At 42.5% G+C, this 22,843-nt stretch overlaps 1 protein-coding gene across 1 annotated transcript in view; it reads left to right on the top strand.

The window, feature by feature from the left end:
- Nucleotides 1-22,843, top strand: part of LOC148039842 (uncharacterized) — a 96,056-nt gene that overhangs the window by 48,423 nt on the left and 24,790 nt on the right. Inside the window, exons 2-7 of the mRNA XM_087665776.1 lie at nt 13,585-14,259; nt 14,338-14,582; nt 14,831-14,994; nt 15,075-15,187; nt 21,606-21,668; nt 21,838-22,131. Coding sequence (XP_087521902.1) covers nt 13,783-14,259; nt 14,338-14,582; nt 14,831-14,994; nt 15,075-15,187; nt 21,606-21,668; nt 21,838-22,131 — 1,356 coding nt within the window. The 5' untranslated portion in view covers nt 13,585-13,782. The remainder of the gene's footprint in view (nt 1-13,584; nt 14,260-14,337; nt 14,583-14,830; nt 14,995-15,074; nt 15,188-21,605; nt 21,669-21,837; nt 22,132-22,843) is intronic.

Raw genomic sequence — 22,843 nt, forward strand, 5'->3', positions numbered from 1 at the left:
ACGCCAATCTAATGGTCAAAGATGGCACAGAGACACTCGGGAATGGAAGTTGCCTAGCCAATTTAATTATTGGCTAGTCAGATTATTTTTCAGGGCACCGAAATAATTACTAGATTAATTTTTAGTATTTTATGGCTAAAAATTAATATTTAATTATGAAAAATGCTGGAAAAACCATTTGGGAAGGCTGTCACTTGTGAAAAATCCCCATGCAAGACTGAAAAATGTCTTTAGAGGCTAGAGAGAGGCATTTCTATGAATCTAGCCTGGAAGAGAGAGGGAGGAGAGGCTACTGGTTTGATTTGCAACCATTGGAGGAGCTTCTGAGGCAGCCAGGGGCAAAAGAGACCAATCAACAGCAGGAGACAGTATCTATAGGCTGTTGAGGCAGGGCAGCAGCAGTAAATGATTGATTTTCTTCAGTTCTTTGCATCTGCATGTTATTGTGGCGAGCAACAGCTGCACTTGATTGATTTTCAGTCATTCTTCGCGACAAAACTTTGAAGTTTCTCTCTCTATAGTCTGCCTCTCATCTCCCAGCCATTTCACAACCTTGCTCCAAAGATCTCAACATTTGGACCCTTGGAGGCTGAGAAATTGCAAATTTCTCTGTTGTAAACCCTAATTTATGCTGTAAATTAGGGTTCAGCAGCAGCCTTGGGAAGCGTGCCAAAAATTAGAAGCTCCAAGACTTGGATTCAACAAGGCTGAAGGTGAATTTCCGTTGAATTCAGGTGGAGGACTAGCCAACCATTGAATTTGGGGCACTTCCATCGTCTATGAAGTGGGTGAAGGCCAATCGAGTGCCCGAATCAAGGAGCAAAATAGATTGAAGACTTGCTGGTCACTTTGGACAGCAAGGGGAGTTGAAATACCGAAAGGGATTGGGAGAATTCCATTGTAAGTGAACTTTTTCTTCAATAAAGCTAAAGAAATACCGAAATGGGTACAAATTTTGGGGCCAATCGGGTGTGCATTGTCCAAGATCAATAGGTAAATTTGTATTTTCAGATTCGCATTTATTGTTTGCTGCTGTAATTAAGTTGTAATCAGAGATTTACCACCCTATCCGAGGAGGAAGGCTAGTTTCAGCTTTCTCTATCAGGTTACGGCTTCTCCACACTAGGCGACAGCTGCCAGGCCTCTTCGTCATCTGTCTTGCTTGCGTTGGTGCTCCAGGTCCTCTTGAGACGTGCATTTGCTGCATCCTCTTCATCCTACACTCCGAGTGGTGGCCATAGACTTGGGATCCGTCTCTAGTGGGCGTCACTCTCCAACACACTGCTTTGCCCTTGAGTATCTGTATACTTTTACATTCATTTGCAGTATTAATTCACTTCAGAGTTGTGTTCTTCTTTCCCTTCTTCTGTTTGTGTTTGAGTTTTGAGTTTTGAGTTTTGTGTTTAGGGTTTGAGTTTTGCTTTCTGTGTCTGTGTTTGTCTCTTTGTGTACCAGCTTGACTTTCAGATCATCCCCTTCCTTAAGAGAGAACTCTTGAAGCTCAAAGTCGAGATTGATGTGCCGAGTACGATCACGAGCTGCATAGCAGTCGAGAAGGTGACTCCAACGCTCTGACGCGAGCGGGAAGTGCTGCAACTGAGAGTGAAACTCAGGAAGCAATCCTTGCATCAGCTCAACATTGGCTGTAGCATTGCGGACTCTCCATTGATGGATGTAGTCAGGGTGAGCTAGTCGAGGGTTCGGCATAGGCTCTAGACCAATGAAGAGGTCCCAAAGACCCTGAGACTCAAGCACTTGTTGCATGAAATTCGACCAAGTAGTGAAATTTGACCCGTTAAACGTGTCTTATCCGTGAAGGCATATTTGGCCGTTGCAACAGGAGTGGTAGTGCTCGGAGATGGATAGTGTGAAAAAGTGTAGTGGAGATAGGATGGGGGAGTGGAGTACACTTGGAAATGGGCCCCAAAGTGCCCACTAGGCATGCGGGTAGTGTGCAAGATGGATCCATAGGTAGGGAGGGGCTGACTAGGCATGGGCATGGTAGCCACATGAGGAACCCAAGGAGGTGGGATGGGAACACGGGGAGCAGAAGATGGGAATCCCTGCGTAGGTGTAACCCAAGGAGAGTGTGAAGACGCACCATAAGCTGAGGATGGAAACCCCTGCGTATGAGTGGTCATGGAAGATGTGAAGCTGGGGATAGTGAGGGGCATGCCCATCACAGTCGACCCAGGAGTGATGGGTATGCTCATTTGCTGAAAGGTGAGAGGCACTGTGTTAAAGGGTGGTATTCCCCCTAACGAAGTACCATGGTGCAAAGAGGTAGAGAATGGGGTGGAGAAGGAAAAGGTGCTAGGAGAGGAGATGGTAGATCCAACCCCTAGGGTGTGTGATGCAGATGTGGAGTATAATCCAAGATTTTGGAAAGATGATGAGAGATGATCAAGGTGTGATATAGAAGAGGTTGGGATGGGAGGGAAGTCAGAAGTGTGTGTAATATGCTCAAATAAAATAGAAGATGTACCTCAAAAGAAGAAACAGGTGAGGGTTTTGATTCATGCAACACAAAAGAATTGTACAAACCTGACATTGGACCTGGCGGAGATGATGAAGATGGATCGCCAGACGTTCCGAATGCCGTATGTCCTCCATGATCGGAGAGGTGGCCAGCCTCACCAACCGGTCCGAATGTGGTAGCAAAACTGGTAGGAGGGGTGTAAACATCACCGTACTTGTTGCGATAGTACTCCTCAAAGTCCTCCTCTGTCATGTCAGTGAAATCTGGTGCTGTCATGTCAGTGAAATCTGGTGAAGGTGGAGTGTCGTCCTTCTCACCGAGTCCATAATGCCGTCTCAGGGCCTTCAATGATGGAGAAGCTTGATAAGACATCATAGGAACTGGAGAAGAAGGTGTCTGGGATATTGTGATTCAGTTACGAGTCGTATTGTGTGCCTCGCACAAAGACTAGCTCTCAACAATATCCGTAGGATACTCTTTACAAGAGCACCGGCTTTGATACCATGTTAAGAAGACTGCTAGGGTTTGCACTAAGGACACACAGAGTGTACGACCACGACAGAAACACAAAGACACAGACAAAGACACAGAGGGCAAAACTCAAACCCTAAACGCAAAACTCAAAACTCAAACACAAAAACTCAAACAAAAATAGAAGAAGGGAGAGAGAGAACACGATTCTGAAGTGAATGAATGCTGTAAATGAATATAAGAGTGTACAGTGTGCTCAAGGGTAGAGCAATGTCAGAGTGTGACGTCCACCGAAGACGGATCCCAAGTCTGTGACCACCAGTCGGAGTGTAGGAGTGCTGAATAGCGAATGGTAACAGGCTGGTCACCAAAACGCAGCAGTTTGGAGGTTGGAAACTGGTAAATGTAGTAGTGTACCACCGATCGGGGGCTGGAAACTGTGCACAGTCTGCTATAAACAGCAGGCTGAAACAGTGTCTGAGAGTGTCAAGGCCTGCAATGCTGAAAATGCAGGCTGGCTGACCTTGGAGATGATGGACAGCAGGCTGAACAGCAGTCTGGGACAGTTTGGAGTAGTTGCCAGCAGCTGAGAGTTATCGCCTACAGCAATGAACAGGCTGAAGATGATGTGGTTGCAGTCGATGATGGCTGGACAATAGATGGAGGCGGGCTGCAGGCTGGAAACTAGGCGCCAACAGTAGGAGAGGGTGTGTGGGCTAGTGTAACCTGCAAAACAAGGATGACTGTTGAATGGGGGCAGCCTATCTATTTATAGATGTGGAAGGGTGCCCCAGAAATTAGGGTTTCCACAACTTTCTCGAACCGCTCCCCGTTTTAGGGTTTTACTCTAAAAGAGCATTTTTAGTGTGTTTTGGGGCTGTTTAAGAGGCTAATCAGCAAGTAATGCATATTTTAGCCCAACACACCATGGACTACTCATATGGCTACCATGTGCATGTCTAGTCAATCCATCTCTACCTATGGATCCACCTTGCATACTACCCGAATGCTTCGTGGACACTCGGGGGCCCATTCCCAAGTGCACTCCACTCCCCCATCTTACCCCCATTATACTTTTTCACACTACCCATCTCCGAGCACTACCACTCTTGTTACAATGGCCAAGAATGCCTTTACGGATAAGACTCGTTTTAACGGGTCGAATTTCATGCAACAAGTGCTTGAGTCTCAGGGTCTTTGGGACCTCATCATTGGTCTAGAGGCTATGCCGGACCCTTGACTAGCTCACCCTGACTACATCCGTTATTGGTCTAGAGTCTATGCCCTAGCTTACCCTGAGTACATCTGTCATTGGTCTAGAGCCTATGCCGAACCCTCGACTAGCTCACCCTAACTACATCCGTCAATGGAGAGCCCGCAATGCCACAACCAAAGTTGAGTTGATGTTGGGATTGCTTCCTGAGTTTCACTCTTAGTTATAGCACTTCCCGCTCACGTCAGAGTGTTGGAGTCACCTTCTCGACCGCTATGCGGCCTGAGATCATACTCAGCGCATAAATCTCAACTTTGATCTTCAAGAGTTCTCTATTAAGGAAGGGGATGATTTGAAAGTCAAGCTGACTGAATATAGTCATTTACTTGCCAAGTTTGCTACTACTGGGTCTCCAAAGTCAGACGACGATCAAGTTAAGTTCTTCTTGGATAAGTTGCCCGAAAAATACTTCAATTTCATTCAGCACATCATCTCAGAGCCTCGATTGCCAACCTTCTACGAGTTTGAGTGTCAATTCTTGCGCTATGCGAGGTTGCATGATCAAGTCCCAAGAGATCTTCATCATAGCCTTATTTAGAGCAGAGGGGGTTGGTTGCCTCTTCTTCGGGAGGGAAAACCAACAGTGGCAAGAACTCGCAAGATGCGCAGGCAAGCCAATCAAAGGGTGACTCTTCTTCCTTAAATGGAACTAAAGAATCTAGACCTATCTGGTAGCAACTCCCTAAGAAAAACCGGTTTTGCACACACTGTCAGAGAGCAGGCCATGTGGACGAGGAGTGTCGCTCCAAGGCCCAAGGTCTTCCACCTAAAAAGCCTTAGCAAACCGCTGTGACTGTGTAGTCCAATGGGGGTACGCCTTCCGCTCCTGCTTCATCTGCTCCTTTAGTACTCGTTGCTACTCCTGGACATGTGGCCCGATCACAACCTCAATAGACAGTCTCTTTCACTATCGAGGGACTGACTGATTGGTCTCTTCGGTATTTCTTTAACTTTATTGAAGAAAAATTTGATGTACAAAGGGTTTTTCCCAATCCCTTTCGGTATTCCAACTCTCCTTGTTGTCCAAGATGACCAGCAAGTCTTCAATCTGATTTTGCCCCTTGATTCGGGTAGTCAATTGGCCTTTACCCGCTTTGATGGAGATGGAAAGTGCCTCAAATTCATTGATTTGCTGGTCCCTATCCAAGACTTGGAGCTTCCAATTTCTAGCACGCTTCCCAAGGTTGTTGTAAACCCTAATTTCTGTTGTAGATTAGGGTTTACAATAGAGAAATCTGAAAGTTCTTAGTCTCTGGTAATCTCAATGCTGTAATCTTTAGGGTAAGGCTGGGAGATGAGAGAGAATGCTGAGGAGAGAGAAAAGTTAGACTTTCTTTGTGAAGAACTGAAGAAAATGAGTCATTTACTATTGTTGCCTTGTCTCAATAACTTGTAGATGTTGTCCCCTGCTGTTGATTGGTTTTCTCCTGCCCCTAGCTGCCTCAGAAAGTCCTCCAATGGCTATAGATCAGACTACTAGCATCTCCTTTCTCTCTCTTGCAAGCTCAATGCACTAAAATACCTCTCTCGAGCCTCTAAAAACGTTATCTTGTTTTACACGGGCATTTTTGACAAGTGGCAGCCTTCCCAAATGGTTTTTCTAGCATTATCCATAACCAAATATTGATTTTTAGTATTTAAATATTGAAAATTAATCTAATAATTATTTCGGTGTCTAGAAAAATAATAAGACAAGCCAATAATTAAATTGGCTAGGTAACTTCCATTCTGGAGTGCCTTTGTGCCATCTTTGACCATCAAATCGGCATTAGGTACCATTAAATGTCACTTCTCTAGTGTCACCAAGTGACAGTTATAGCCAAATGAATGACCTAGGTCAACAATTGGTACCAGATACTACGAAGTACATGTACAACATAGCTAATAGCAACTTTTGCCTTTGACATCGTGTGATTTCCTCGTATCCCGGGCTCGTAAATTTACTTTAACCCCAGTTACACCTCACATGTGCAACATTTACTTAACCATGTGATTAAAAATTAATCCATATGTTAAGTGAGGTTTCAAAAATACATGTCTTCATGATACATAATATGGAAAAAGCCTCTATTAACCCTATCACTAGGCTAAGTCTAGAAGGAAGGTCTCACTTGAAACCTGCATGCTAATTTGGCTTCCTTCATAGCATCAATCTCTACTCTAGCAATGTGCATCCTCTTAGTTGTCCATTTGCACCCTAGTTGTCTCTTCTCTCTGATCTGTAAGGCAACCAATGATGCTATGGTGGATCTCTCCTTCTCTAAGAGGGCTCATCTTCTCCTCATGGCCTCTTGAAGAAGGAACTGATCTCCTATAGGCTCTCTTCCAAGTCACTAGTTGCTCGTCCAACTGAGAAGGGTCTAGATCTCTAAATTTGTATGATTGACTCTCTAAGATCATCCTTGTAGACAAGTGCTTTAGAATCCTAACACTTCATATCTTCGACTCTCTAAAAAAGAAGTAGCTGAATTGTTGAGTGGTCCGAGAGGGTTGTGCTAGGTATGATGCCTCTTAGATTGCCCTTGTTGCAAGACTAGTCATCTACATAAATTGGTTGATCCTAGAGAAAGTCTTGGCTTCTATTGCCTTGTCTCTCTTGGAGAACTAGAATGAGCTTGTGGACTTGCCAAACTTTGCTATGAACCATGGGTCCTAATCTCTAATCTGAAATAAAAGCTCCTCTCAAGCAACTTGCTCTCCTCCTAGTGTTTTGACCTTAATTCAGCATACAACCAAGGCATCAGAGGCTCGGAATGCATTGAGGAGTCACCATTATAAATTAAGTCGAGATTGTTAAATTGCGTACTTAGTTCATTAGAAATTATTGAATCAAGTACATAACTATTAGAACCTAAGATATGCGAACCAATTCACTTTGCCAACATGATTTGCACTAGATTCATAGGCCTCTTGTAATCGCGACACTATCTCCTCTGCTTGTGTAATGGCAATGTCATGTACTTGTCTCTCTTGTCCTCAAGTGGCTCCACCATATTAAAGTCCCCCCTTTTTCCAATGATCTACTTGCAGTAGAGACTGATTAAGGGTAATCCAAAATTTTCTCCTATCTTGCTATCCATTTGACGCATAAATAACCAGTAGACCAATAAGTGCCTGTATCCCTATACCTCCCATGGCTGCTGCCTAGTAAGTGTGACTCTAGCCTATATCCCTATACCTCCCATGGCTGCTGCCTAGTAAGTGTGACTCTAGCCTGGCAGTAGCTTCCTGCAACATTCAAATATCCTCTTTGCTGAGAGATGGTGCTCTTGCAACATGAGAAAATCAACTGATCCTCCCATTAATGCTTTGTGCAAATTCTACCTCATAAGGCTCTAGCCTTGCCTAAAGTGTTGTCCTTGTAAGCCTCATGCATTCCATGAGAGTATCTTCATGGAGTGCGCCTTAGCCTCTTAGATCGGAGTTGGCTCTGCTGCCCATGCGTGTCTTTGTTGTCTCCTATCATACACCCTCTCATGTGTCCTCTCTATTAACTCTGTTGCAGGGTGTAATGGGAGGAAGTCCTAGGAGCATGCATTTGAGTCCTCTACCACCTGCTCACACTCCTATGATGCAACTTTCCCAACCTACTGGAATGTCAAGTACCTAAGATGAGAGGGATCTTTGCTTGGCAAGCTAAGAGTCTGGAAAACAGTGGTGCATATATAGCCTGTTGCATCTCTTCGGTGGCTATCGGTGTCACTACCTTTGTGGGTTGTGTGACATCTATCTGTGGTGTTGCAGCAATCCAGAGCCATGGAATCTTTGGCTCTTGGGTAACCAAGGGAGTGTCCATGGAAGCAATAGGAAACTGAGGTGGCATCATACAAGCTAGTGATCTGAGGCTTTGACCACTCTTCATCATCCCTCCTCCTACCTTTGTAGCTCTGGGTCTCTTTGGTCTTGCCTCTGTCCCTCATCTGCCGCCATCTCCTCTATCTAGCATTGCGCTATCTGGGCTGCTGTGGCGGGGAGGCAGGTGGAAGGTGGGCAGGGAGTTTTGGTGGGGGGCAGGACTGTGGCAGGTCAGTTTGTGGCAGCTGAAAAGTGATGGGCAAGTCAGCGATTGATACTGCACAGGTCAGGGCCAGTGTTGTTAGGGGTGGTGGGTCAGGCAGAGCCAGTCACATCAGCAGGTTCATCATTCTCCATGTGTTTTGTCAGGCTTTTGATTTTGTTTGTTGACTTGTTAAGCAGGGGGCCTCCTTGAAGCAGGGGGACTGTTTCCCAGCTCCACTTCAGTGCTTCTAAGTTCAACACTGCTTTAAGTATATCGTTCTCATCAAAAATCACATCTTCTGGAGTCAAGATCTTGTTTGCTTGACCATTCTTTTGCCTTTCATGTGTTTCTCATGATTTTCCTGCATTTTGCTTGCTCTCCAACTAATAATTAAGTTTAACAAAAAATCAACTATTTTCCTATTAAATCCAGGTGTCTTGCTTGAATATTTGGCCCACACCAAAATCTAATAGATTAATTGAAAATTTAATGAAATTTCAAATGAAGGTTCATTTGACATGAATTATTTAAATCTGCAAACAAATTTAGACTAATCAACTCATTGTTTATTCATAGAACATGAGCAATGGATGTACCTGCCCATGTCCAACACCTCATGCAATGACTTGGACCCGCCCAAAGAGTGAGAGATACATCACGTCCCTGTGACAGCAGAAGCCAAGTTAGCACGAGGCTTTTAGCACTTGGCACAATCGGAAACAACAGATGTAGTACACCTTCGCCTCAGCCTCTAGCCCACATAGCTAGCAAAATGTGGTCCTCTATTGCAATGCCATCATATCTCCCAGCCTTTATCTTTAGCTGGTGGGACAAAGTGTGGATTTGGCCGATGGCACATCTAAGGCCATGTGATAGATGTATATCCATGTATACTGGGTGTGTGACAAATCCATTCTAGGAAAGGTTTAGAAACTATATTTGGGAATCAGTACTATGTCATCTTTGTGCCTAGTTGCTATGTCGGGCGGCTTAACCGTGTTCTCTCAACATCCATTCTCCAACTTCAGAATATGCATTTTGATCACTCAAATCAATTTTGATCCTATTGAGTTCAAGGTTTGGACGATCCAAGCTGTAAACAAAAGGAAGGAGTACCCTTCTGTTGCTAATTGTCTAGAGGACTTGAGTGATAGGCATGATCATTTCAACAATGTTTGTTTCCTTCTATTGCTAGTTGTCTAGAGGACTTGAATGATAGACATGAGTATCTATGCTGTGGAAGCTCTCATAATCTCTAGATAAAAGCCATTGTCTAGAAAAGGGTCTCTATGGCCAGTGGTGCAGCCCCTAGCTTTTCTCGAATGATAGCTTTGGTGTGGGTGACTTGCTACAAGTCATATGTGATGTCATCATAATCAAAGGTCTCTCCACCATGAGCTGCCAACCATCATAGAAATCTCTCTTAGGTGCATCTTACTTCGTTAGTGGTTCTCTTATTGTGTGCTAAAGACTAGGCCCTCAATTCTTTGCTCCATAGAGAACTGTCGACGTTACTAGAGTAACAAACAACCATAATCTGGTGTGTCGCTCTCGTTGCAGTTTGCATGGGAAATTTTTGACAAGGGGCAAGTATTTTACCACTTGGTGGCAGTTTTCCAAAATTTCTTGCTTTAATTAATTACTTTTTGGAATTCAATTTCTGAAAAATAATTAATTCACCATTTGACCCTAACCAAGAATTGGCTACTACCCATTTCCATTAATCACGCTGACCCCCATGGGACATTTAATGAAACCAGCCTTCCTCCTCAGAGAGGGTGGTAATAACTTTGTTTAGCAATAATTATAGCAAGTAAATAAATCACATAAACAGAAATCACACTTTACTACTTTAATCTTGGACAATGGACAACTTGTTGGCCTCAAAATTGGTGGCCCTTGCAGTATTTCTTGATCTTTAATTGCAAATGGATGGAGTACAAATTGAGTTCATTAATCTCCTCCACTAATCCAAGTGCCTTGTGCTATCATAAATGACTAGAAAGCTTTCAAATCAATTTACCCCTTGGTTTTACTTGGGGATTGGCCTTCACCCTGCTCTTTCCAATACAAAATTGGCCCCAAATTTTATATTAGCTAGCTAGCCTCTTGAATCTCTTTGAAAATTTTCAGTTTCATTTGTTGAAATTTAAGTCCCACGCCTCAATTCTGAGCACATATTTAGAGGCAGTTATCAAATCCTAATTGTTGCTGTAAATTAGGGTTTATAATAGAGATTAACCAAAATCTCTACCTTTGATGACTCAAATGGCTGGATTTTGCTGAGATAACTTAAGAGATAGCTGGCGGATGAGAGAGAATGTTGAAGAGAGAAGATTTCGACTTCCATTCACAAGGAAATGGAAGAAATCAGCTGCTGTCTTGTTTAGATGACCATGGAAGCTATCTCCACCGATGAAACACCCTGAATATGATGTTCCCTAGCTAAAATAGTCCTCAAACCGCTGTCATTTACTGTTGTATTTTCTTCTAGGTGTGTCACCAGCTCTTGGAGGATCTCTTGCTAGTTGGAAATGGCTTGTCAATTGTTGCAGTAGTAATGACATCCTTCTCTCTCTCTCTCTCTCTCTCTCTCAGCTTGCACAAGGCTGGAATGACCCGAAGCCTTAAAAACGTTTTTTCCACTTGCCTAGAAAAATAATTTCAACATCCAATAATTAAATTAATTTATCCTATTTTTCAACATTATCAATTTGATAATTATTTTAATGTCTAGAAAAATAATTTCACCAGCCAATAATTAAATTGGCTAGGCCCATTTGTCTCCCAAGTATTCTTGAGTAGTTATTGATCCTTAGACCAGTATTAATTAATTAATTAATGCCTAGTTTTTAATGTCATCACTGACATTAGTGGCCAATAAATTGGTCTAGGCCCAAATTGGGCACTGAGTATCACCTACTACCTGTCATGCACAACTTATTACAACTTTTGCCTTTGGCACCAATTGATATCTGGAGGTCCTAAGTACCACATGATGAGATAATTAACTTCACATGTGTAAGTCACTTTTGCACATTCGATTAACTTTTAATCAAATGCTAAGAAAAGCACTAAAATTTCATGTCGTCGTAACATTTAATGTCCCAACATTGATTGGTCTTGGACTTCGCATTAATTTCTTAACTAATGCCTACTCCCTCTTATGTCATCATTGGATATTTAATGGCCTAGACCTAAACTGACATCAGGCACCCACAAGTGCCTATCCAGCATAACTTTGTATGACTTTTGCCAATGTCACCCACCACTAATAATTAGATTGGTAAGGGCTTCACCGTCACTTAATTGACTTGGATTTCACATATGCACAACTTAATAATACCAAAGCTAAGTATTAAAAATACACATCCTTGTGACAATAGGTCTCTTCTTGAGAGAGGACATCCTTCTTAGGATCATCGCAACTAGCAAAGACAAGATCATCAATTTCACTATGGAGGACCATGGTTACCCTAATAGAGTTCACATGCTGAGGATCGGAGTAGTGACACACTATGAGAGGAGATGGTACATTGACCTGACCCTTCAAATATTATAGTCGGATTCAAGATGGTGGGTTTGGAGAGAGCCATTCCTCGATAGACCATGCAATGTAGCTTTATTTAGCTACACCATAGGCTGGGAAGGACTTATTGTCAGAGTGAAGCAATGTGGAAGTGTATGACCAAGACAAAGCGTGAACACAGAGAGGATAGAGAGAGAAAGAGACAGTGAAACACAGAAAATCTGTAGTGAAGAATGCTGTATAAGGATGCAGATATGTACACGGGTGTAGAGAGTATTTCTGCGTATGTCTCCACCTCAAAGATCTCACTCTGTGAACCCCAAGGGCAGTCTCCACGGTCAGCAGCCTGGCAATCTGAGAATTGAACTGAGGAAGAGTGCGGAGATGGGGCCAATAAATAGGCCACAAATAATACATGAAATAATGCAGGTTGGCTGTGACTGCATTAAATGCAGCCAACTGGACAGTAACTGTCCGATCTGCACAGTCCGACCTGGCATGTGTCATCTGCCCTGCCTGCCGCCTGCTGATGTCAGCTGCCTGCCACGTGGACTGCCTGGTACAACTGCTGGAAACTACTCAAATCTGAACTTGCCTGTCCAGGGAATGCCAAACCCTAACACTTAGGTGACTAGGATTAGAGCAAGCCAAGAGCCACTCCTCAATGGCACAGATAGGGTATGTCAAATCCCAAACCTAGTCACTTCCTTGATGGATGGAGACACTGGCTTATTAGAGGAGGCCCCTTCAGAGATTATAGTGGGATCCAATATAGTGGATTTGGAGATGGCTATTCCTCCATAAGCCATACAATGTAGCTTTATGTCGCTGCAGCACAAGCTAGGAAGGAGGATTTAGATGACCATGACTACAGTAGAGCCAACAACCACTCCTTACTAGTAGACAGGGTATTTTAAGTCCCTTCTTGTCAGAATTTTGGAGGCTGGATGAAAGCTTTAGGCCTATGAAGATTTCTCACTTCCTATGACTAGTAACTCATAGGATTTTGGCAGTTGGCACATGGGTAGGGCCCCAATGGCATGTGTGAGATGTGGTGAGCAAAGGAGACTTAGAGGCATTGCCTATGGGATTGTCCCAGCACAATAGAGATGTAGTAGCTTGGGTCATAGACAGAGGCCCAACATGTGGATTTGAGGATTTTCAGGGGAGCCACTCTTTTCTCATCATTGGCCAGCATTTGAGCAAGATCCCTATTGTAGATTAGTTGTAGGCACAATGGACTTAGGGATACTGTCATAGATGGCAGTTGATTTCCAATATAATTGCTTGGTACTTTTGGGATGCAAGGAGTAGCTATTTGATGGACCTCCAAGATGGAACAAAGACTCTTTCTAGGATTTGGATAAAGATCATCCATACTTTCTGTGGGAGATGGGAGAGGCTGCAGGGTGGTTCAGAGAGGATGAGGAGGAGAGACACTTTCATGTGAACATGGGGTTCCAGCACCTTATTTCACCTAAATGCATCATCTGGCATAAGAGAATCTTTCTTGTACTCTTCGTGGATGAAAGCCAGTCAAAGACAGCAGATGAAAACCTCTTACTTTGATGTAACTTCCACTTGTGAATAATTTCTTCAATTGCATGAATAGAGGTATATCTTGATGAGAGGGATGACATTGTGCTACTTTTCTACCTGCTATTACATGCTTCGTGACATTCTTTCAAACAACTTGGGAAAACATTAACTTAGTAGCATTGTGAATTGAGTGTGCTCCTAAATGCATCTCCAAAGAAGAGTTTTGAATTGAGGATGTTATGGAAATTGTGCAGACTGATTTTGCCAAGTATAACATTTATTTATGCTGCCAGGAATCAGGTATTGGATGGCTTCTGCTAGTTTCTATTCTTCATAGGAAACTGCATTGGAGAGGACAGGATATGGGCGAGCAAGCACTTTTCAACTGACTGTGTCACATTCTAGTGGCTTTTGTGGGGGGAAAATGATGAGTTCCAATAAATCCAGAAACAAATAATCAAAATAGATACATAGGAAAATATCACCAGAACATGGACAGCCTATCAAATTCAGATCTGTTGAATCTTGTTCAAAAGCAAGAAATTGCATGGGAAAGTGCAGAGGCAGCTGTTGGACACTTGGAGAGGCGCTTGCGTATTCTTGAAAAATCAGATTCCATTAAAAATTCTGCGCTTCAAATATTTCAAAATAGCTGCAGTAATTTAGCACAGCCCACAGACTTGCCCAGTGGGCATTGCAATTGTGTTTATGTCAGGCCCATGTATGATGATAAAAGTGGTGGGATTTTGTACAAAACTCAAATAGTTGGAGATGGTCATAGCTTGCGTAGTAAATTTTTGAAGGATAGAGGGAGGGATGATGAGAAAGATTGGGAGATTAGAAAGCTCAAAGCAGATTTGCAAAGACAAGATACAGAGATGAGAAGACTTAAGACAGATCTGCAAAAGATTAAGTTGCAAAATTTTGATGATGAAAGAAGCAGTGTGTCAGACAAGTTTGTAGACAAGGTATGCGATCATGGCCTAGGCTTTTGGTTACTTTCTTGCTAATCATTCAAACAACTCTGATCCCAATACTTCATGCAGGTAAACACAATCAGGATGCCAACCATCTCAAGGTCCACAAGCTTCCGTGAGTCACCATTCTCAAGGGTAGACCTTAATGCAAGCACCAGTTCATTCAGCAATCCAAGTGGATACAGAAGCACATGGTTCCAAGATTCACTGTGTGAATCTCCCACTTTGACACATAATTCAAATGGCTTTGAAAGCTTTGTTACAAAAAGAAAGGAAACAGGAATGGGTTTTTCTACAGTTCCTGACCTCGATAGGTAACTTTCCTACAAAACTTTGTAGTTCCTCTTGATGTGTGCAATATATCTGCATGCCAAGCGAACAACCTCGATAGTGTGCATCTGCTTATATCAAAGTTATCTAACTGATAGAAAAGCAATGCCCTTTAGCTGTACAGAGATATTTATATACTTGCCGTTTTTGAGGCATGTAGCTCACACATGCTCACATGTGTGTGCATGCGTGCACAGTAGCTTGTGTCTTATGAGCTTGCTACTTTATTCAGATCTGTTTTACCTGACATCACCAAAAGCAACCATGCTGTCTGGCAAGTTATAAGCTCATTATTGAAAACCATGCAAGTTTCTGTTGAGAATTTGTGCAACAATGTTAGGGTGCATGACTCTCAAATCGATGATTCATCAAGGATTGACAGTGGAGCAATTGAAGGTGGGATTTGTCTTGGCAAGTTAGATTTATTTAATTATATGAGTTTTGAAATTCCTTCTTACAATAGTTTTGTACTCCAGATGAGTTGTTTATATTGAAAAAGACAATTAGCAGGCTAGCTGAAGTCTCCGAAGAACGTGGCTATCAATCATTTTCACTTGAGACTGCAAATGAATCACTTGATGCTGTGAAGGTAAGTTTTAACCTACGATGCACAAAAGTTCTTATGGTGTTGTGAACATCTATAAAAAGTTACAAGCATCAATTTGGTGAAATCACAAGTGTTGGTCTTCTTTGTGGTGCCATGGATATTACATGAAATTATATTACAATATGATTGCCCTATGAGTTCAAGTTTTCATGTTCAAAATTGAGACCTTGTTAAGTTCAAGGAAAGAGCTAGGTGCTCACATTGACACCTGAGCCTTGATAAGGAAACTTGGCACTCAAGACACATGAGAACACGAGAAGAGATGCCTCGGCCATCTTCATCAAAGCAGTCCTTGGAGCCTATCTCCACAGCACCAATATCCGCCACAATGGAGGCATTGAGAGGATGATACCCACAGTCTCCTTATAAAAAGCAAGACACTGCTTAGATCAAAGGGATCCCTCCGATATCCTACCCTCTTTGACGTATCATCCTATTGACCATGTTTACATCCTAGAGGAAGGTGCATAGCAGTTAGAGTACGAAGCTTGTCCAAAGTGGATGCACCGGCATGTGAAAATGGTGCTACATCCCATCTATCTAGTCTGACAAGAATTAGTGCAATGTATCCAAATATTTACATTCAGATAGACCTTCTTTCTTAACTTGGTTCAATGTGCAGGCCATGGGTATAAGTATTCACGATATCCTACCCCTTTGACATATCATCCTATTGACTGTGTTTACATCCTGGAGGAAGGTGCACAGCAGTTAGTATGAAGCTGACAAGGATCCAGGACTCTTGTCCAAAGTGGACGCACCGGCATGTGAAAATGGTGCTACATCCCATCTATCTAGTCTGACAAGAATTAGTGCAATGTATCCAAATTTTTGCATTCAGCTAGACCTTCTTTGTTAACTTGGTTTGATGTGCAGGTCATGGGTAGTATTCATGATAACCTTGACCCATACCAGTTTGTAAATGCTAATAGAGGTGGCTCAAGAGCAAGATCACTGGGTGATACCCCTCATTCACTTGCAAATTATGGAAATTTTCCTTTCAGTGCATCACATTATTCACAAAACCCACCCATCCCACCCCATCTCTCACGTTCCTTCTGCTGCACATCACCCTCATTTTCACCCATTCCACACTACACCACACTGGGGGGTACTTATCCTTAATATCCCATAATTTCCTTTCCTATCTGGGTGGCGGAGTCCAACAGTGTTAGGGGTACACCCCCCAAACCAAGCACCTGTGGAGGCCTATACACAAGGATATCCAACCTGAGCATTTCAAGCTCCAAACATCACTTACATGGCCACACAATTTGCTCAAATACCTATGCCTAGTGGTCCATCAGCCTTCTATCATGTAGTACCACCTTCCACGGGCCAAAATCGAGGAGTCATTGTGCTAAGCACCTCGGTGCTAAATGTAGCAGCGGGTCAAATGTTCGTCTACCTACGGCAACCCATCTATCCGACACCTTACTCATCCTTCCATCCTTTAGCTACAAACCAAGAATGCATTCAGTGTGACGAGACTCACTTCATCGGGTCGAACTTCACCACTTGGTGGAACCTTATGCAGCATGTCTTGGACTCAAGGGATTTGTAGGACCTTGTTCATGGGTTGGAACCCTAGATAGATCCCTATTGGTCCCCCTATGAGGTAGTTTGTTCTTGGAGAAGCAGAAATGCCATGGCCATTGTCGAGCTCATGCAAGCTCTATTATTCGACTTCCGCCCTCAATTTTTGCATTTTCACCTTACATCTAACTGGCAGGCACACTTGATTGATTGCCATGTGGCTTGTGATAGGACTTGCCAAATCAATCTTGGCCATGGCCTCCAAGAGTTCAAAATATTTGACCAAGATGACCTAAAGCTTAGATTAGTTGAAATGGTGAGTGGTTGTTGAGTTTGCAATCATCGGACATCCCAAGTTTGATGATGACCAAGTCACCTTGTTCCTAAATAAGTTGCCACCAAATACTTCATCAAGTCATTTCACAATCTCAATTGCTTGATTCTATGAGTAGAAATTACATGGTGCAGAGGACAAAATCTGAGTAAGAAGTAGAGAATACACATCAAATATGAGAAGAATAGAAACTGCTTTAATTTCAAACGAATTGATATAAAAATGGCTCTATCTACTCGTGCCCTTCCACTGTGAAGCGTAGATGGCAATCCAGATAAATGATAGGTGAGGAGCTTAATGGTAGCTGGAAGAACTCTGATAGGGTGAAAGATAGATTGACAATAGCTTTGGAGGGGTCTTTCTTTTATAGCACGGGAAGGTAGTCTAGTCAGCCTATCTGACTATATTATGAACCTTCCCTAGTTGGCCTGGGAATATTCCCTTTACCATTGGGAATCAAGGGGGCCAGCGCCCCTTGAGACCCCCCTAACTAGGGGCCACTTCCACGGCCCTTGGACCCCCAAATAGGGGTTCCTGCTGCTGATAACTCCTGCACTCACAACTCAATGCATTGTGTGTCTCTATCTAACCCAAAGGCTAGATCTACAAAGGTTACCTTTTTGCCATCCGGTCACATAGACCTCATCTGACATACAAGTCAGGACCCAACCAATGTCCATGCTCACACATGGCTTCTCCTCATAATGGGGGCCTTACAACTTAGAGCACCATGGATCATTGGTGGTACCTTATGAGGGTGGGGCATTGAGGATATCTAACACCAATGGCCACCCCACTAGACTCTATTGTGAAGCTAAGTACTTTGACAGTCCTACATTAGATGAGCATAGCTACCCTCAGGTAGTGGGGAGACTTCTATGGCTTATCCAACATTTGCATCAAACACCCTTCATGATCTCTCTCATCCAATTTCCATTCTTAGCTAGTACTTTAATGCACCAAAGCAGTCTCATTGATCTCTCTTATCCAGTGTCCATTCTTAGCTAGTACTTTAATGCACCAAAGCAGTCTCATTGGATTTCACATATGTGTCTGGAGCCTTTGGAACGGAAAAAAGCTTGCCAAAGCAAGTGTCCATCCAAGTTGAAAGATCCTTACATTGCGTAAGCATGTTTTTACCTTGTGAAAGAGTAGTTGACTTGGATCCACCATGTTCATAGCAATTATCAGTGGCAAAATCTGATTAAGGCAATTCCACAGCAATTTATCCTCATGTACCTCATCACCTTCTGTCTATAACCCTTTACCAACGTCATTGCAGTGCAATTGTTCTTTTAATCAGGGATAATCTTTAATGTCTCGCTGTTCATGTATTTCCTTGCAAAGAAAACAAAACCTCAAAAGAAGATATCCATCATCTCTACAGTCATGTTAGGCCATTGGGCAGCCCATCGAGGCACCCTTGGTCCAAAGCCTTAGTTTCTTTGGGGTGGGACCTTTCGTGTGCACGAGAGTGGAGAAGTGATTCTCTCTCTTTCTTGGGATCTTTTGAGCCTAAGAAGAGGTGTTGAGCCACTAAATTAAGGGATGCACTTATAAAAATTATTGTGCATTCATGCTTATTTTATTTTCCTTAAAACATCCCTAAAAAGCAATTAAATGCTGATAAAAAATTAAAAACGCCCAAAAATTGTCCATAAATAGAGCGTGTTGTGGGTATCTACTATCCACTCCATCCTTGACCATTCTACACCAGCCAGCCTTCTCTAAATTCTGCCTACACCCTCTCGAGGACATTACCAGCCCATTAGAGATCTGCCCTAGCCATTGCCTAGACTTTTGACACCTTTACCAGCCTGCAGCTGCTCTTGCCAGCCTGTTTGTGACATCAGCTACTGTCACTATCATCTTGAAAGCTTCAGCCTGCTGTCATAGCATGTGTGTGGAGTGTGGAAAGCTCTAGAGGGCAGTTGAGTGTAGGATAGAAGTGAGCTAGGAGGTGAGTGTCCCTAGGGGAGCAGTGTGCTTCAACTGGGTGAGACCACTGTAGACATGGTGATTGTATATGCCAGCCAGCTCATGTGTGAAATGGGGGTGGTGGGCTGGGTGTGGGTAGTGGCTGGTACTTTGTGGGATTGATAAGTTGGAGTCTGGACATGGGAAGGGATAAGTAGGTATGATCCGTGCCAATCGAGCACAGGGAGATAGTGAAGGATTTGATTAGCTCCATTGTCTCAATGGAGCCTAGGACATAATACATGCTATTGTAACAATGTGGACTGAAAGAAAGTCAATGTTCCAGATCCTAGCCACTTCATCCCGTTGTGGATAATGAAACGATGTCACAACGTTGACCATATCATGTGCCATCTGCTCTAGTGTCAGGTGATACCTTACCTATGCCAGCTTCCTCTACATACATCACCTATAATTGTCCTGGGTCCTTCAAATCATGTGTGTCTCACTGTCTACTCTATGTCTTGGCATTGAAATGTCCCACTAGAAGAATCTCTCTTAGTTTTGAGTAGTGTATAATCTCATCTGATTTATCTGTCAATGGAGACTCCCCATCTGCTGCTCCATCTCCCTCTCCCTCCTACTGTTGTACCTCCCCAGTGGTAGGGTGATATATAGCATCTGATCCATCCTAATCCACATGTATCGAGCATTAGGATCTAGTGCCATGGTGCATACTTGGTCCTGTAGCTCCTACTTGATCAATAGTGCCACTCCTCTTGACCCTTGTGGTGTTGGATGTCTCATGTTGCCTCTACAGATAGACTTGTAGGTGTATCCTACACTCTATGCAACCCCCTCTCCATGTTCCGTTGTATCTTTGTTATCATGATCAAATCTTGGTTCTCCATCCCTTTTCCATTCTTCCTAGATGCGTCTAGAGCGAACCATTACAATTCTACACTGTTATCTGTATCTTTGAAGTATCAGTGTCATAGGTTGTGAGTACCTATTTGACTTCCTTTTGATCAATGATGACTTGGTCGCCCTTGTACACTGCCTTCTTGCCTTCTTTCCTAGCTTTAATTATTCTCGACATATTGGTGCAATGATGCTCCATTTGCATTTTCATGGGTCATCATCTATGTAGATAGGATCTCTTGGCATCCTCTTTATATCCAAACTGCACACATAGGGCCTTATGATTCTCTTTGGGCAAATAACCCTCTTGGACTATCATATTTAGGCACCTTGCTTGCCTCATCCTCTTCCTAGTGGCATCAATGTGTAATTCCTCTCTCTGGCTGTCCTTTTCCACCTCCATTTTTATGTTCTTCCTCACCACTTCCACCCATCCCTGTTGGATGGCCTCAAGTTTGACATCTATGTCCTTGGTGACTGCCTTGGAATCTCTTCTTTGATGGTGTTGATCATGTCCTCTTGTATTTCCCCTTCTCTCGTCCGTTGCTCTTCAACGCTTTTTATCCACAATGGGACATGTCATCAATTAGCTATAATCCCTGTTTTGGTCACTCTGGCCTTCAGTAGAGTAAATGTGACTTACTTTTTTTCTCTGGTAGTGTATTGCTTGTTATACAACTGCTGTGTCCACAGTATTATACAGTAGTCCTTATTTCGATGTTGCAAAGATTGTTTAAGCGAAGGAAGATCTCTGTATGTATATTGTGAACTATCCAGAGTGCATATCTGAATATGTAACTTACACCAAATGAACTCTCATCCAATGCCCATCAACTTCCTAAGGAATGCAAAATGCTCTATTGAGAATTTTAGTGAGCAAATCTATAGGATTTTGGTCATTGTTTGAGATCTTGACAAGATCAATGGACTTGTCCTCAATGACCTCTCGAATAAAGTAATAACACACCTCAATGTGCTTCATCTTTGAATAAAAGATCGGCCAATTGAATAGCACTCATAGAATTTGAATGTATGTAGGGACTACATCACTAATGCCAAGGTCTACCACCAGAGAACCTAACTAGAGAGTCTCCTTGCAAGCCTCAGTGGGCTACAACATACTCTGCCTCTATAGTAGATAGGGCCATGCATTTATGCACCCTAGACATCCAAGGAACAGCAGGTGAAGACATAGCCAAAGGTGGACTTCCTATTGCCTACATATCATGCATAATCAGAGTCAGTGTATCCCATGACTCGTGTATCCTAGCCACCATAACTAGTGCTAGTGGAGCCAGCCTTACTAAAGCTTTTACTGCAGGTTTGGGAGGGGGCAACAAGAAGGACAAGAACAAGAAAACAAACCGATTGTGATAGTCCATTGTCTGTATAACTATCAGACTGATTGATCATGTTTATTTGGGAAGTAGACTTGATAAGTAGCCATTTTCACAGGATAAAACACCATACGTGATTCTGAATGCATATCTGCAAACTTGTTTTGTTTTAGGATTCTCAACCTGTTTGGAAGTTTTTACAATTATTCTTTATGTATACTTCTCATGGTTTGGTTTATCTACTTTGAACTAAAAAAGTTTGTTTATGCAACTTCAAAAGAAAGGTGAATCTGTTCACAATCAAACCTTTGTATTTTTGAATCATCTAGTTTGATGTTTCTGCTTGAATGTGCAGGTGAGAGATGTTCACAACACCATAGATGGAGTGATGCAACAGCTTGCACAAACTGAGCTTAAGGTGATTGCTCTATACTTTCAGCAGTTAAAAAACATGAACATTGCAAAGCTCACAATGTACTCCTGAATTTCAAGTTTGTTTGATGAAATGCTTATAATATTGTGATTGTTATAACATTTTGTTAACTGTAATTAGCTCATATTTCTTTTGTATTTGTTCTTTATTACAGCTTAGAGATTCTCAAAGCACAATAGATGGAATGATGCAACAACTTGCCCAATCTGAGTTTAAGGTCATTGCCTTGGAGTCTCAATGCATAGAGAAAGACAAGAAGTTGGAAGACCTTGAAAACAGGATGTATGCTAGTCTAAAAGAAACTGAAGCCGTTATGATACAAAAGTATGAACTTGAGACCACTGTACGTGAACTGTACAAAGAAGGAAAAGATCAGAGGCATCGAATAGAAGAGCTTGTCAGTATTAATGAAGAGCTTTTGGAATTTTCTCAGGCCAAGGAGGAGCAGGTGAGTGACTTTCCAATGTATCGCTAAGTCATTCGTTTGGGTTGATAAGAATTTCATTTGACTCGATGTTAATCTTTACCAGCCTAGGCTCTTACAAGTTTACATAACAATGAAGAAGAGCTGATGATGTTTGCTAATAAGAAAGGAAAACTAGATTTGTGAGCAAAAGATGAGAAAGCAAGGATCAGGAGACTGGAACAGTGCAGTGAAAAGAAAATCTAATTTTTATAGAAATTGAAATGGTTATGGACTTGGTAGAAGCAGGCACAATGTTTACTTGTTGGACCTAATAAATAACTTCTGAACTTTCATGTCTTTTTAGTAGAAGCAAGCATAGTGTTTACTTGTTGGACCCAATCACCTCTGGACTTTCATGTGTCATCAGTTGATGGACTTGTTTTTCAATCAAAGTGCCTCCAACATTTCCAAGCATTTGTTTTTTGCAAGGACTTGGATGAAAGTCTAAAGATCTTGTAACTTCCATTATTTAAGGAAATATTTTGTGTAGCAGTTCTGCATACATATTCCAAGTGTGACCTATCTTCTCGGTCTAACGTCTTTGACAAGTGTGATTATTCTTGGCTCCCTTGCCCCCCCACCCGCCCAAAAAAAGGCCATGTAAGGTAACTTTGTTTCCCTATGTTCTTGCATATCATCTTTCTTATGACACTTTGCTTTGATGATTTTAGGTTTCTTGTCAGAGAACTATGCC

Source organism: Lygodium microphyllum, chromosome 2, assembly GCF_053477565.2.
Source record: "Lygodium microphyllum isolate KBCC chromosome 2, Lygodium_microphyllum_v1.1.10, whole genome shotgun sequence".
Lineage (NCBI taxonomy): Eukaryota > Viridiplantae > Streptophyta > Polypodiopsida > Schizaeales > Lygodiaceae > Lygodium > Lygodium microphyllum.